The 16,242-nt window shown below is 40.4% G+C and overlaps 1 protein-coding gene across 1 annotated transcript in view; it reads left to right on the plus strand.

Annotated features, from left to right (window-relative positions):
* Positions 1-16,242, plus strand: part of RNF115 (ring finger protein 115) — a 49,421-nt gene that overhangs the window by 28,632 nt on the left and 4,547 nt on the right. Inside the window, exons 4-7 of the mRNA XM_011366188.2 lie at positions 2,252-2,463; positions 13,933-14,004; positions 15,160-15,232; positions 16,140-16,233. Coding sequence (XP_011364490.1) covers positions 2,252-2,463; positions 13,933-14,004; positions 15,160-15,232; positions 16,140-16,233 — 451 coding nt within the window. The remainder of the gene's footprint in view (positions 1-2,251; positions 2,464-13,932; positions 14,005-15,159; positions 15,233-16,139; positions 16,234-16,242) is intronic.

Genomic DNA, 16,242 nt, shown 5'->3' on the forward strand with positions numbered 1-16,242 from the left:
TAAAAACTGAAGAAAAAAAAATCCTATCACGTGCTTGTCAGGATTTGGTATAGTCCTCTTGGTGGCTGTGTCAGTTGGTGCAGCCACTTTGGAAAACAGTTCGGCATTACCCAATCAAGTCGAAGATGTATAGACAATGTAAAGTTGTACAGGCCACTAGTAGGGAAACTTCTGTCCCTGCAGCAGAAGACGTATGTAAGAACGTTCACACTGACTGTAGTAGCTAAATACAGAAGCAATCTGCGTTCGCTGAGAGGAGAAAGATTTTTTAAAGTGTGTTATAAAGTACCTGTGAAGATGGCTGTGGAGCCCAAAAAGCAACTGCTTTCAAAAGGCACTTTCATAATCTATAGAGTACTTTTAGGGATGTATACATTTGTAGGAAAACTATAAAGAAAAGCAAGAGAATGATGGGCATCTGAGGGCAGTGGTTACCTCTGGAGGTTGGGTCGAGGGAGGGACATAGGGTTTCTGTGGCTTCGATGATGTGAGCTAAGCGATGGTTACATGGGTATGTTTTATACCTCACTTATTATGTTATTTTACATGTATCAAATACTATATATTACAATAAAAATGTGAAAGACTATATGAAGTCTAAGAATTCGTGGTATGCTACTGTTGAACGGCAGGACTGTGTGTGTTCTGAGTCAGTGCCAGCCTTCTTCCCTCCACAGCCTTCTCCCTAGCTCGCATCTACAGTTTCCTTTTCAAGTGGGAGGGAGCATGTCTGCTGTCCCACTTGAAAACGAAATCCATGAGGTCAGAGGCTTTGTTTTTTAACATTTTGTTCACTGCTGTATCCTAACAGTTCCCAGAAAGTGACTGGGACACAGTACCTGCTCAACCGGTATCTGTTGAATGAATGCGTGTAGGTGTACGTACATAGATACATTTTTAAACAAAATCTAGCATGCGTATATACACACACACAGATATTTAAAGATCGAGAATTTTACACACCGAATTAACCTCTTGGTAGGGGAGTAGAATTAAAGGTAAGGGTCACATCTGAGTGAATAGAGACTGTTTACACTTTATATTTTATATTCTATTGTGTGTATTTTAATTAAAAAGGGAAGAAACATTTTGAAAGTCAGGAAGAAAATCGGGAAACCATCAAAAATGAACATCGATAACCCTAAACTCCTTAATTTCGAGAATTGATTCTACAAGTAGGTAGTAGATTGAGACTAGAGTGGGGTCCGGGATCAGCTCGGCCTAATGTGCACCCAGGCTGCCAGCCCTTCCCCTTCGTGTTTCCGGAGGAGGCTCCTGGAAGTGTGGGTCTCTGGAAGAGAGGACCAGTCTGGAGTGGAGGGACTGCGAACATTTTAAGACCTAAGGTTGTATGCTGAGTGTTTTTGTGTCCCTGTTGTTGTACATAAATAATAAGTTTGTTTCATTTAAAACTTTAAAACAACATAAAGACCAGGCTATGACCAGGGTTTTGTACTTGGTTGGATGGAGTGAATTAAGTAGTGTTCTATGGAACTCTTAAAATATTCAGTGTGCACAGATAAATAAAATGTAATTTTTCCATTCACTCTCAGTGAGCTCTTAGCAAACCCAACGAACACAGCCCCCTACTCCTTCCCACCTCCAGCCACACCCTTTTCGTGACAAAATGGAAGAATGTACAGCGGAGTAGTCTTGTCAGACGTTCCTGCACTGCTGTGGCACGGCTTTGGCACTGCTGCTTTCTGATGCCGCTTCTAGATCCAGAGAAGTATTTTAGAGACGTCTGTCTCCACTTTGTGGTGTGATGCTTTTTTACAAGTCTGCGTAAATACGTTCATTTTATTTAAATCTTACATTATTACACAGTGAAAACGTAGATGTCATTCGTGACAAAACACAAGGTTATAATGTCGATCTAAATGGTGGATTATGCTTAGGACAGAAGTCCATGATCATCTCTGGCCGTGTTTTTATTTCAAAAGAGGAAATTGATCAGAGGCATGTGGATAAGAGCTCAGTGTTAAGGAAGGGATTCTACCATTGGCCTGTGGTTTCTCTATGAAGGAAATAAAGTTTCGCGGTATCTAAGGTTTTTTCCACCCCTATGAATGCACTTGAAAGACTTCTCTTTCCTCTGTAAAATTGGTGAAACTTGTATTTCTTTAGTTTAGAGCTGCTGAATTTCAAAATGTTGTTACTACTTTTTTTTTTTTTTTTTAATATTTCTTCTTGTTTCCTCTTTCCCTGTTCTTGAAACTGTAACATGTTGTTTATTTCTGGTTTTCACTAGTTTTGGCGCAATTTGGACCACACAATGATTATACAAGATTTTAGACCATTCCTAAGTAGCAATCCACTGGACCAAGATAACAGAGCCAGTGAGAGAGGTCACCAAACTCACACTGACTTCTGGGGACCAAGTCGACCTCCGAGGCTGCCAATGACTCGGAGATACAGGTCACAAGGAAGTACTCGTCCTGATAGATCTCCAGCTATTGAAGGGTGAGTGCACAGTTATTTTTTAAGTTCTCTTTAAAGGTAGTTTCAATGAAGGACATTGGCATAATCTGATCTTTAAGGTTTTCATACTTACTACCTGTGTGGACAACATGGAGATACACAGAATGAAAACGAAGTTAAAATGAATGTCTACTCAACTAGTACCAGTTAACGAATTATAACCTAAAAGATGATAAAATTAACGATATAGGTCTCTGGTTAACATTTTTATTACTGTCTCACATTAATATATAGGTGATATATTTGTTTATCAAGATTTCAGAAGATACCAAAAGGCGTCATCAAATATACTGGATGACATTAGGATTCAAAAAGACCTCAGCAGATTGGAGCAGTGGACTTAATATGAAATTTAATAGGAATAAACGTAGAGTCTTGGGACTGCGAAACATCCATGCAGCAGGTGTTTACCGAGTGCCTTTTATATTAGGGCATTTGTGCTAGATTCTGGGGACACAGTGGTGAGCAAGACATCAGTCGAGTGGTGGCCTTTGATCTCATGATTCCCATTTAGTAGGGATAATAAACAATTATTTTAAGTGTTCACCATATGCATATAGGACTTTGCTTCATGCTCTATCTGCTTATCTCATTTAATCTTTATGAATTAGTAGGTACTATTGCTGTTCTCATTTTATATAAGAATAAACTGAAACTCAAGAAATTACAGTAACCTGGATCAGTGGTGGATCCAGGACTTGAACTCAGGGATGTGAATCTAGGGCTGCACTATCTGACACAGCAGCCACTAGCCACAGATCGTCATATCAGTTTACAAGTTAATAAAACTCAAAATTTCTCAGTCACACTAGCCAGACATTTCAAGGGCTCAGTAGCCACAGATAGCTTAATAGTTACCATATTTCACAGTATAGATTATAGAACATTTCTATCATCTCAGAAAGTCCTGTTGGGCAGTTCTGTTCTAGAACCTACACTCCCTCCCCGCCACACACCTTCTAGACCTAACTATTAGTATTTGCTACACTTTATCATGTCTGTCCATCAGTCTGTCTCCTTGTTTATCTATTTTGTGAATTTCAGTTGCAGACACAACTTAGGACAGTTATAGGATATGGAAATTCAATTTAATGGGATCGTTGAGGACAAAAGCCAGTGAAATCTTAGGCTATATTAAGAACTTCAGTGCCCAGAGGTAAATCCACTGTGTCCTGTGCCAGTTAAATTACACATAGATCACTGCCCCTTCTCTGCCTGGGTTAAACCCCAGTGTTGGACTCAGTTTCGGGTCATCTAAACTTTTACCTCCCGTGCACTTTTCCCCTCCCACCCGCTGTACTGCCTGTCGGTTTTGGATTAGGTCTGTGGTGTGCTTTTCCTCGCTCCTCCATCAGGGGGTGACGGCGAGGTACCGCCGGACGGAAATCATGTAACGAGCCCGTCCGCGCCTCTGCGGCGGTTAAAGTGCACTCAGTCCCGTCACACCGCCATGCTGTCGGTTAGCTTTTTAATTGGCATTGCCCTCAGCAAATATTTTGAACTTTCATGAATTTTTATTCTCCAAATTACCTGTCCAGTAGCTGATTCTCAGCAGCCAACTTGCATTCTTCACCATGAAAATTGGGGCCTCAGGCATGAACCCCCCAAATCCCTGTTCCCAGCATCTGTCTCGACATCGGTATTCTCCTTTCCGTCTCCTCAGGTGAGGCGTCCTTTCTGTTTTTAAAGCAACTCCATCAGCCCGTGTTTCTGACTCATTCCTCTGACCTAGTTCTTCTGAGATTTTCTTTCAGCCATTTTCTTATCCCTGGTCCTTTTTCTCCCTTTACCATCCTCTTCTCCCCGCACACACACACACACACACGCGCACGTGCTCCGTGATTATCAATTCTGGCTGTGCATTAGTGTCTTTGAGAACATTTTTAAAAATCCTGATACCTGCTCTTCCACCCCCCCACCAACCCCCCCATTCTGGTTTAATCGTGAGGTCCCAGCATTGGTAATTTTTAAAGCCCCTGAGATTATTCTGATTGTAGCCAAGGTTAAGAACCATCCATTTTCAATGCAATTTCTTAAGAGGAGTCTGCGTTTACTTTTTGTACTTTCTCATCTCTCATTCCTGTACCACTGTCGTCTGGCCTTCCTTTCACTAAAATCCACGGTGACCCAGTAGATCCTTAATCATCTTTATCTTGTGGGTCCAATTCATGAATTCAGCATTTTTGGTCTTTTTCTTCTCCCTTGAAATCCTGTACTTCTGACTTCCGTGACATTACGTTTTCTTGATTTACCTCTTCTCCGACATTTCCTCTTGTGAATACTTCGTAAACGTTTGTTTTCCCAAGGCATTTCCTTCGCCTGCTTTTCTTCGTACTCTGCAGCAGGGTTTCTTAACATTAGGACTGGTGACATTTTGGGTACTTTGTTGTTGTGCGGGGCTGTCTCTAAATGTTTAGCAGCACCCCCGGCCTCTCCCTACTTCCTCACCCCACCCCCAGTGAAGACAACCAGAAATGTCTCTAGACATTGTCAGATGTCCCCTGGGAGCAGATATTGTCCCAGCTTGAGAACCACTACTCTTTAAGCTCTCTGGCCGTTCTCAAGTTCTCTCACAGTTATAATTACCTGTGTACTAAAGACTCCCAGATCTATTTTTCTATTTTAACCTTTTCCCCTAATGTAAGACTTGAATATATAACCTCTTATTAGACATTTCCATCTGGATGCTCAATAGATACTCCAAACTCACCAAGATGGAAACTAAACTCGCCCAAATCTCTGATCTTTTTTCTTTCTTTCTGATTTTAATTGATGGTGCCACTCTCTATCCAGTTTAGAAACCTGGGCATTAACCTGGAATCGTTTCTTCATCTCACTCAATCCTCCCGTAGATGCACACTTAGGATGTCATTAAGTCTTTTTGATTTTTATTTCGTTTCTCAACTTCTATTTTGCCCAGCTGTTTCCCCCTAGTTCACATCCTCCTCTTCCCTTGCTTGCCTGCACTCTTGCATTAGACTCCTTACTCTTCTTTCTCCTTCAGAGCTTTAGCATTCTTAAATTTATTCCCATATTACCCTTGCAGGATTATCTACCTAAATTTTCAAATCTGCATCATCACTTTCCTACTTAAAATCCATTGTCACAGGGTCTGTAACTTCAAATACAAAGCCCTCTATGTTTTTTAATCCTCCCAACCTTTGCAGCCTTGTTTCCAGTCAGGATTTTTTTGTTGCCAAATAATGGGGAGAATTACCCTACTTTGTTCTTTCTACTGTACGAATGCTTAAAAACACAATATGACTGCCCTCAGGCAGCCTTCTGTCCCGTCTGCAATCTAAGAGGAGTAGGGAACTAACTTCATGTCTAGAATTTTTTAGGCAGTAGGCTCTCTACACTCTTCATGGAACCCTTGAGCTGGGCCATATACAGTTAAAGTAGGGATCAAATTTTAAAAGCTTTTGCTCAAAAATTCCTTGTCGGACTAATAATATATCCATGGGAACACGTTAGTTTGAATCAGTACTCGGTTGCTTCGCCTTTTTAATTCCTAGGAAGTTGTAGTGTCCTCCATTACTACATGGTCCCTTTGACTAGCAGAGTGGGAGAAAGATAAGTTTCCTTTTCTCATACGTTTTTTACAGATAAACATATTACCTTAGTAACATGCAAGTAACATATAACCCGATTTAATGGTGGCTTAAACAAGATTCTTTTTTCTTACACTTAGCAGGTCTCTAGGTAGGTGCAGCGGTGAGTTCAGTGTCTCAACCCTATTAGGGTTGGAGCTCTGAGGTTCTCTTGGTCTTTCCCTCCTGCTTACTGCCTTAGGGCCTCAGGCAGGAAGAAAGAAAAGGGTAGTGTCCATTTATTTGTCCTATTTTTCTTTTTAAAGAAAGGAAAATCTTTTCCATTACTCCACTCCCACTTCTGTACGCCCTGCCAAGAATATTCTACTCACCAGGCACTTCGTCACATGCTCCCCACCCCCAGCCGTAATGGAAGCTGGAAGAGCGTGGGTTTAGCTCTTCTGTTCTCTACAGTAGGAAGTGGCAAGGGAGAAGGGTGTTGGGAATGGATTTGGGGTCAGCCAGCCAGTGTCTGCTAATTATCTATTTTATTAGTTATTTCAGCAAATAGAATAAGTGGCGTGTTATTTCAGATTAATTATAGTGTAGAATTAATGTTTATTTTACATTAAACAATGTTTTCTCAATCTTCTGAAGATTTTGATCTTATTACTTGTAAAATATATCAACTATGGGCCTTTATCCCACCACCTTTTTTTGGATGGGTGTTAGTAACTCATGATTTGGGCTCTAAATCAGTGTTTTCTACATTTTAGACAGTAAGTACTGTCTTGATGATTTTTTTTCCCCTCTCAACATTATTTGATGTTTTCTTTAGACCTACTTTTTTTTTTTTTTTTTAACCTGAGATATACTATGGGTAAGAAGCTTCATATTACCTGTATAAACATTATTATATACTCCTTAGCTGGTTTTTTTTTTTCCCCCACTCATCTTTCTTGCCAAGTAGAGACCTCCCTCTGCTATAGGATCAGAATATGCCAGATATTGCTTTTCAAGGCTCTTTGACAGGTAGGACAAAGGCGTATAACCCGTTTCTTACCAATGGGACCTAAAGGGTCAGCTGGAAGGACTTCTGAGAAAATTTTTCTTCTCTTTTCTTCCCTTGAGGACAGTCCTAGCTCTTTACTTCCTGTCTAAGGATGTGATTCTTGGAGCCGCCGCAGCCATCTTGCAACCATGTATGGGAGACATGGCTGATATGCTGAGGATGGCAGAGAGGAAAGATGGAAAGAGTCATCTTTCATTGAGTTGCTATACCAAACTTGGGACTGTTTGCCTCCAGACTGTTTGTTAATTAAGGTAAATAAATGTCCTTGCAGTTTAAGTCATTTTTAGTCAGATGCCTGTTATTTGAAGCGGAATTCATCTTTTAATTCTTACAGTTTATGTCGATGGAACAACATTTGCCATTAGTAGAAAGCAACCATAGAAGTAAATTAAAAATGAAGCAAAATTATTGAATTTTAAAAACAAAATAAAAAATTTTTATTTGAGATCAGAGTGCCTTTAGGTCCCTAAAGTAGGGACCTACCTGCTCCTCCCAGCTTCTCCCACCCCTCTCCCCGCTCTTCTTCCCTCGCTCTCGCCATTCTAGCCCTGCTGCCTTTTAGTCTCCCACGTTGCTCTGTTCCCTTACGCTTCAGGCCTTTGCACATTTTGGTTTTATCTGTCTGGATTGCCGCAGTGATCTCCCTCCAGCCTTGACCTTCCCCCCTTCTATAGGTTAACTCAGACCTGTCCCTTGGACATCAGTTCCTTGGATGTTACCTCCTCTGAGAAGCCTTTCCTGACGCTCTTACTTGGTCCCCGTGTGTATCCTCACAGAACTCTGTCTACTTCTTTTTAGCACTAGTCACAGAAGCAGTTTTATTTTTCGTGTGATCATTTAATGTCTCTCTCTCTCTTCACACTAGACCGTAAGTTCCAGGAAGGCAGGGACCATTGTTCCTCCAGGGTCTAACATGCTTGGCATATAGTACGCCCTGAAGTATTTGCTGACCGAGTGAAAGAAACGTTGTCCACAATTAAAAATATGTTAGTGAATTTATGCATTTCCTCCTGAATGTAGCTTTTGCTGCTCTGAATTTTACATTTTTTTGGGTCACCAGGCCATATTAAATTGGATTCCAATAATTGCCCAAGTAACAGCGGAGGAGTAGAGTATGAGCGTAAGAGTTACCGTTAATTTCTTTAGGACATTGACTATCATGGAGAGGTTTTGAGGTTCTGGGTTCTCCAGCTCTGCAAATCCTCAGTGATATATCATCTTCTTGGTCTCTGACTTTGACATAAGAGATGTGGCAAGCTTTTGAATTAAATGTATGACTATTGATTTTGTTTTTAAATGTCCTATTATGTATACCTGCCTTCAAAACCACTGCCCTGACATTTTCATTCTAGGTGCACACTTAGGAAGAAAATAGCCAACAATTAGAGACATGTAAAAATATATTAAAAATGTTTTTGCTATGTTTATATGGAAAATAAAAAATCTAATTTATGGATCTGTTTATACCTGTTGTGATTTTTCTCATAGTTCCATGAGGGCAGGGGCGGTATCTGATTTTCTTCATGTTAACAATGTATCTTGTCTATCTTTCCATGTCATTACTCATGGAGCTGCCCAACCTGTCACATTTAAACACAAGAATAGAATTCCATTTTACGAATGTACCATAATTAATTTAGACAATTCCCTAATGATGTATATTAGGGACCTTGTAGATTTTCTTTTTTATCATTATAAGCTATACTGCATTGACAGTGTTTCTTGTTCGTATATTTTTGTATGCCTATGAAATGTGTTTCAGTATTTTCCATTTTCTCTGTACTTCAGTTTGGATATATTCTGTCGACCCACTTTCAGTATAATCTTGTCTTCTGCTATTAAACCTATTGAGTAAATTCAACATTTCAGATACAATATTTTTCATTTGTAAAATTTCAGTTTGATTGTCATATGGACTAAAATTCTCGAGTGAAATTCTCTATCTTTACTTGAACATATTAGTCATAGTTAATTTAAAGCCTCATTTTTGTAACTCCAATATCTGGATCATCTGAGACTATTGTCTATCTTTTCCTCTTGGTTTTTGGTGATTGGTCCTGTCATTTGGTGTGTCTAGTAATTTTTGGTTGAATGTAGATAGTTTGTATAAAAAATATTAGAGGCTCTAGACAATGTTACTGTTCTCTAGAGAGGGTTCAGGCTCTTCTTCCTGGGCATACAGAACAATGGATGATCACTTTAATTCTTTCAGGAACTGCGTTAGGTTAAGACTAGGTTGCAGCCCTGATGAGGATGGTCTACTTTGGGTTCATTCATGGTCTCCAGAGGTTTCAGCTTAGAGCTTGATATATCCTTTAGGATCCTTCCTCCAGTGGGTCCTCAGCTCTAATTCCGTCCGAGATTGCTACAACACTGCTCTGTTTTTGAAAGATTTTCACTTAAGTTTTTTTATTTGTTGCCCTGTATAGTCTCAGATTTGGTCATTGTTCTGAAGAGAAAATTGCTTTGCGCTTGATTCCTCCTGAGCCTTTGCCAAATGATGCGAATTCTGTGTCTCATTGAAGCTTTGCACAGGATTCTGAGCCTTCTGCTGTTTACCAGTGTCAACAGAAGCAGTTACCAAAGCCCGCGCCTCCTTCCAAGGTTATTCCCTCTCTGTGGAGTCTGAACCCTCTATCTGTTGTTTCCTTAGCAGTTCTTCTCTGCCTTCAAAAGAATTTTCTGGACTTTTTAAGTATCTGGGTTTTTTAAATGGTCATAGGTATCAATCGTGGTCTACTATCAACTCCCTTTATCTCAACTGAGGGTGAATATCTATGGAGATGTTTCTGTAGGATGAAATTCTAAGAGAGAAAGTGCTAGGACAAAGGTATAATCATTTAAAAATCGATATTGTTAAATTGCCTTTCGAAAGGCTGTAATTCTATTCTCGCCAGTAGTATTTGAATGTGCACTGTATGTTCCTATCAAGTTCCTATCAGTCTTTAGCTCTTCTAATCTGATAGACAAAAACAGTACTTTTGTCTCTGTCTCTGATTTTTTACTTGATTAAGCTTATTTTTATGTAATTATTGGGTATTTATATTCTTCTGTGAATTGTTATTTTTTTTTGCGCAGTTTTTCTATTACAGAGTTAAAAATTGTAGGCGTCATCCCAGTATGGTAAAGGTATTAATCTTTTGTATATATTGTAAATATAAATTCCTTTCTAGTCTGTTCTTTGTCTTGTCCTTGTTAACTTTTATAGATGTATTTAATTTTAGGGGATATCAGATCTTTCAGTCTTTTAGATTTCATGCCATATTTTAAGTAAAAGTCCTTATTCCAAGATCTTAAAAATTTATTCCTGTATTTTCTCCTGGTACTTCTTTATCTGATGCTCTTTGGCTCTATTAGACAGAACTTTTGGTTAAAAGTCGTAGAAATCCAATTTACTATAACTTGAAAAAAATTAGAATGTATTGGTTAATGTAACTCAGATAACAAATACAGTATCATCTCTTACTTTACTGATTTGAAATTCGTTCATTATATAACCTATAAAGCATAATTTTAAAATATATATGCATGATATTATTTTCCAAATAATATAAAGGAGAAATAAAAGGGTAGTGATATGTAAAAATATGTGTTTTAACTTATACATGCTTGGCTGCGACTGTTTGGGGGAACAGAACGAAATGTCGGGTGCTCGCCTCTGGGTGTGGAATCAGTAAGCCTGAGGTTCGCCTATCTCCTGGACGGGCGCTTAAAGCACATCCAGGAGCTACGGAGGAGAAGCGTCTGATGTGCCACAGTCTTCTCGGGGTGCGCTGCTGGCAGTACTGTCCGCTCTGTGTGCACCGTGGTGGCTGCAAACGCCCGTTTCCTAAGGGTGCAACCTGTGACAAAGCTGCTTATCATGTGTTAACCAGCAAAAGTTCACTCGAGGCCTTCAGTCTTGCTGAGGAGCAAGCTGGACGCCACGTGGGGCTCTGAGTCCTGACTTCCTGCTGAGCTAGTGAAGATTCGACATACAGATTCTCTGAGGTTACCCTCATTGATCCATTTCACAAGGCTGTCAGACGGAGCCCAGACACCGGTGGGTCACCAGACTGGTCCACGAGCGCAAGGAGATGCGAGGGCTGATGCCTGCAATCCGCAAGAGTGTGGCTTTGGAAGGGACACCGTTCCTGACATGTTATCAGTGTTTCTTGCCCTGTGGCTTTGAGGAGACGTAGTGCTCTCCAGCTCCACTGCTGCTGATATAAGTAATGCCTGTGAAATTCTTACCTAAAACAATTTAAGACAGTCATGTCTGCTTAAAAGTGATTTTCATTTACAAATTCAGTGCAATCCTTATCAAAACATCAGTGGCATTTTTCACAGAATAGACAGTCTTAAAATTTGTATGGAGGCACAAAATACCCCTAATAGCCAAAGCAATCCTGAGAAAGAACAAAGCCGGAGGCATCATGTTCCCTGATTTCAAGCTATATTACAAAGCTCTAGTAATTAAAACAGTATGGTACCGGCATAAAAACAGACACCTTTGTCGTTAGAACAGAGAGCCCAGAAATAAACCCATACGTATATGGTCAATTAACTTATGACAAAGGAGCCTAGAATATACAATGGAAAAGAATAGTCCCTTCAATACATGGTGTTGAGAAAACTGGACGCTACATACAAAAAATGAAATTGAATTGTCTTACACCATACACAGATGTTAACTCAAAATGAAGGATTAAAGACTTGAACGTAAGACCTGAAACCATAAAGCTCTTGGAAGAAAACATAGGCAGTAAGCTCCTTGACGTTGATCTTGGCGATTTTTTGGACTCCAAAAGCAACAATAAATAAGTGGGACTACATCAAACTAAAAAGCTTCTGCACAGCGAAAGAAACCATCAACAAAACGAAAAGGCAACCCACCGAATAGGAGAAAATGTTTACAAATCATGTATCTGATAAAGGGTTAATAATAAGAACTCATACAACTCAATAGCAAAGATCTGAATAGGCATTTTTCTAATGAAGACAGACAGTTGACCCACAGGTGCGTAGAAAAGTTGCTCTACATCACTAATCATCAGGAAAAAGCAAATCAAAACCACAAGGAAATATCACTTCACACCTGCTAGAATGGTTATTATCAAAAAGAGGAAATAACAAGTGTTGGCAAAGATGCAGATAAAAGGGAGCGAACACTTGCGCATTGTTGGTGGGACTATAAATTGGTGCAGCCGCTATGGAAAACAGTATGGAGGTTCTTTTAAAAATTAAAAGTAGAACTACCATATGATTCACCAATTCCACTTTTGGGTATTTATCTGAAGAAAACAACACAGATTTGAAAAAATATGCACCCCACATTCATTGCCACATTTACAGTATCGAAGACATAGAAACAATCTATGTCCATCAGTGGATGAATGGATAAAGAAGATGGCATATATACGCAGTGGAATGTACAACCATTAAAAAAAAGATGAAATCTTAACATTTGTGACAACATGGATCGACCTTGAGGGCATTATGCTAAGTGAGATAAAATAGAGAAAGGCAAATACCATATGATCTCACACATCCAGTCTTAAAACAAAAAACCAAGCTCAAAGTTACAGAGAAGAGATTGGTGGTTGTCAGAGGGGGTAGGGAGAATGGCTGAAGAGGGTCAAAAGGTATAAACTTCCAGTTATAAAATAAATAATGGGGATATAATGTACAGCATGGTGACTGCATTATCCAGGAGATGCAAATGAAAACCACAAGATAGTTTATAGTGAATTACAATCTTATAATTAATAATACTGTACTGCACATTTGAAAGTTGCTAAAAGAGTAGATCTTAAACATTCTTATCATAGAATTTTGTAACTGCATGGTGATTAATGTTAACTAGTCTTATTGTGGTGATCACTTGGAATATACAAACATGGAGTCAGATGTAGTACACCTAAAACTGGTAGGTTATGTGTCAGTTACACCTCAAAAAAAAAAAAAAACCAAAAAAAAAAAAACTAAATCCAGCCTACACTTAAGAGAGGAGTATAATAATATTTTTGGACATATTTAAAAGTAAATAGTATAGTTAGCTGTTGTGGGGCTTTGGAATAAGGAGAGGCTAATATTGGCTGCCGCCATTGTCATGTTGATTGGCCTGATAAGTGAAGTGGGAACCAGGGGGTTAAAAGTACATAGCATGTCAATTATATCTCAGTAAAGATAGAGAGGGGAGTGCATAGCATTCAGAAAACAAAAATCTAGGGGAAAATTCCTTCAGTGATTTTTCTTTTTTTTTTTTTTTTGGCTGAGACATTGCCCCATAATCTCTGAGTGACAAAGACCAACTCATTAGGATAAAGCACTGGGTAGATGTGCCATCTTCAGAATGACAAGTTTCAAACATCTGTTTGTATTTGTGTTGTAAGTATTTGAGGACCAAATATAGCGTGTTGATAAGTGTTTGTAAAATGGAATTCTCAAAAAAAAAAAAAAAAAATTAAGGGCCCATTAAATAGTCTCTTATACAGAGATCCAATGTGTAAAACACACAAAAATGGAACTACCCTTGTTATAGAGAGATTGGCCCAGAATTTCTTTTCAGTCTCTCCTCCTTGCTGCGAGGGGTCCAAGGAACGTAGTTTGAAAACTACACCATCCAATCAGATCCTTCTCCAGCCTATCATATAAGATAACATATAAAACAGCAGAAGTCAGGAAGGTTGCCATAGTAGCACAAAAGCACTGGACCAGGTAGCAGACTGATTTCTGGTACTATCTATTGTGTAATAGTCAGTGAAAAGCCACTGTGGCTTGGGGAGGGAGTTGGTGATTGATTGGTCAGCCGTGGATATTTGTACTTTCATTGGTCTATTGTCTTACCTGATTTTTCTCCTCCAACAGAATAATACAACAGTTCTTTGCAGGATTCTTTGCAAATTCTGCGGTTCCTGGATCCCCACACCCTTTATCCTGGTAAGTAACTAACTGCCTCTGTCTTACTGTGCTGGAAAAGCATCATTTTAGGTACTACAGTTAGTGTCCATGCCATAGTGAGCTGTGGAGGCGAGTATATAGGTGTGGTTGCCAGACCGTTACACTGCCATTATTTGCTAAGCCCAAACTTAATCAGAACTTATTTTTTGTCCAAGCTTATGAGGGCCTGGGATGTCTGGGCACTGGGCTTGTCTGATTCCGGGGTGTGTTGAGGTGGGGGATGAGATGGTCCCCAATGGGCTGGGCATCTGTTTTGTGGGTTTCTCCTTATCATATGGGATGCCTTTATTCCTTAAGAGTTTCTGAAATTGAAAACTTACACCTAACTTCCTTTTTTCAAAGTAAGATTGTTTGTCAGAAGAAACAGAAGCCTATAATTCAGTATCAGAGTGATATTTATGCACGGCAGGGTAAAGATGGAGTTTCCTCTTGTCTGGACGGTTATGTTGCCCCTTCTGACTCTGCCCCAGACAGCTCCTTTGCTCAGAGGGCCCTCGGTTCATCTACACAGTTACCTAATTTCCCAGCCTTTAGTTTCTGTAAACATGTCCTCCCCAAAGAGTCTGGACATTCGTCATCTAGAGTCGTATGCCAGCAGCTCCAAAAAGAGGGGCCGCCAGGTCTGCTTTGGAAGTGCTCTAGGTCATGAGTCAGGTGAGGCCACTGTGGCCGCTGCTCTGTGTGGAAGCCCCTTGCCCCTGGGACCCAGGCAGCCTCTTTGAATGAGGGAAGTCGGCTGGAGTTTGGCCAGTCACGGAGGGAAAACGCTCCTTAAAAAGCAGCTGCATTTACATTTAATGTTAAAGTAGGCACAGAGAAGACAGGCTTTTCTTAACCAACAGGAAGTGAGTCACTCTGTCACTATTTGCTTTCGAGTGTCATGTGGTACTTTAGGCAGCTTCACATTTTAGGTTCCATTCAGTTTAGTTAGAATTCCTAGAGAATGAGAGACTGACTACCTTTAGATAATACGTGTGACCTTGAAAATACTTTGAAATTCTTTGCCACTCGATTCTAGAAATCTGGTGCTTTTCCAGGGCTGAGAGACCAGGATCCCTCTGCCAGTTTTTTCTGTGGTGTAAGGCAGAGCCTGGTTGCTCCCATCTAATGCCGTCTGTCTCATCTCACGTATAGGAGCGGGCTGCTGCACTCCAACCCTGGGGACTATGCCTGGGGTCAGACAGGGCTCGATGCCATTGTAACCCAGGTGAGGAGCTGCCTTTCGTGGGTGTGTTCAGTGTGTCTCGGTTCCGTAGCCTTCCTGCTTTCCTTCTGCTGCTTTCAGAAATGGTAGTCACTCTGCTTTCCCTAATATTTTGAGCTTGTGGGTTTGTATTTACTCAAAGGGATAAATGATTTACAGGTTTAGGTCAGCATCCATTTACCTTCTGTATCTGAGAGACTTTCTAGAAGACGACTTTACCTCTAAAAGAAAAGACTTCTCCTGTAACAAACAGTATCTTTTATTTTTGGCTTCATGTTCAGCCCTATGATGATCCTATAAACAAGTACTTCTCATCAGAGGAGGGTCTGCTCACGTGCCCGAGCAGGGGTAAATGGGGTGAAACGGGGGAAGGAAGCAGAAGGCGGCATCCCCGTGCCATGTGTAATTGCTTCCGTTCGTTTATGTTTATTTTAATTTAATTGGTTTTTCATTTCCCTGTGGATTGCTGAGAATAGAAAGCCTGTGGTTTTTATCCAAGTCTTGCAGGTAATGACGTACCTATTTCTTGGCTCGCCTTATACAACTTTCCATACTCCCACCTTTTCTTTCTTCCAGCAGAATGAACTTTTTGGGCAGTTAATTATTACCTTTGGTTAAGCTGTAGTTTTATTCATGACATCACAACCCTTTCTGCTGCCTCTGAAGTTGCTTTATGCCTAAGGTGGGCCTTGCAGTGATGGGTCTGTCTGTAGAGTTACACGAATATTACTTAGAAATTATAAAGCGAGCACGACTGGCCTGGCAGCAGGAGAGGGAGACCCGGGCCTCCGAGCCCCGCGCGAGTGAAGCGCTGACGTTTCTCATCCCTGCGCTGCTCGTCCTCGGCTGGAGCAGCTCACTCCCCGGGGAGAGTGAGATGTCTGCCACTTCTTGTTTTCTTTCGTTGTAGCTTTTAGGACAACTGGAAAACACAGGGCCTCCCCCAGCTGACAAGGAAAAGATCACATCCCTCCCAACCGTGACAGTAACTCAGGAACAAGTGGGTAGGTTCA

This window comes from Pteropus vampyrus, unplaced genomic scaffold, assembly GCF_000151845.1.
Source record: "Pteropus vampyrus isolate Shadow unplaced genomic scaffold, Pvam_2.0 Scaffold6, whole genome shotgun sequence".
NCBI lineage: Eukaryota > Metazoa > Chordata > Mammalia > Chiroptera > Pteropodidae > Pteropus > Pteropus vampyrus.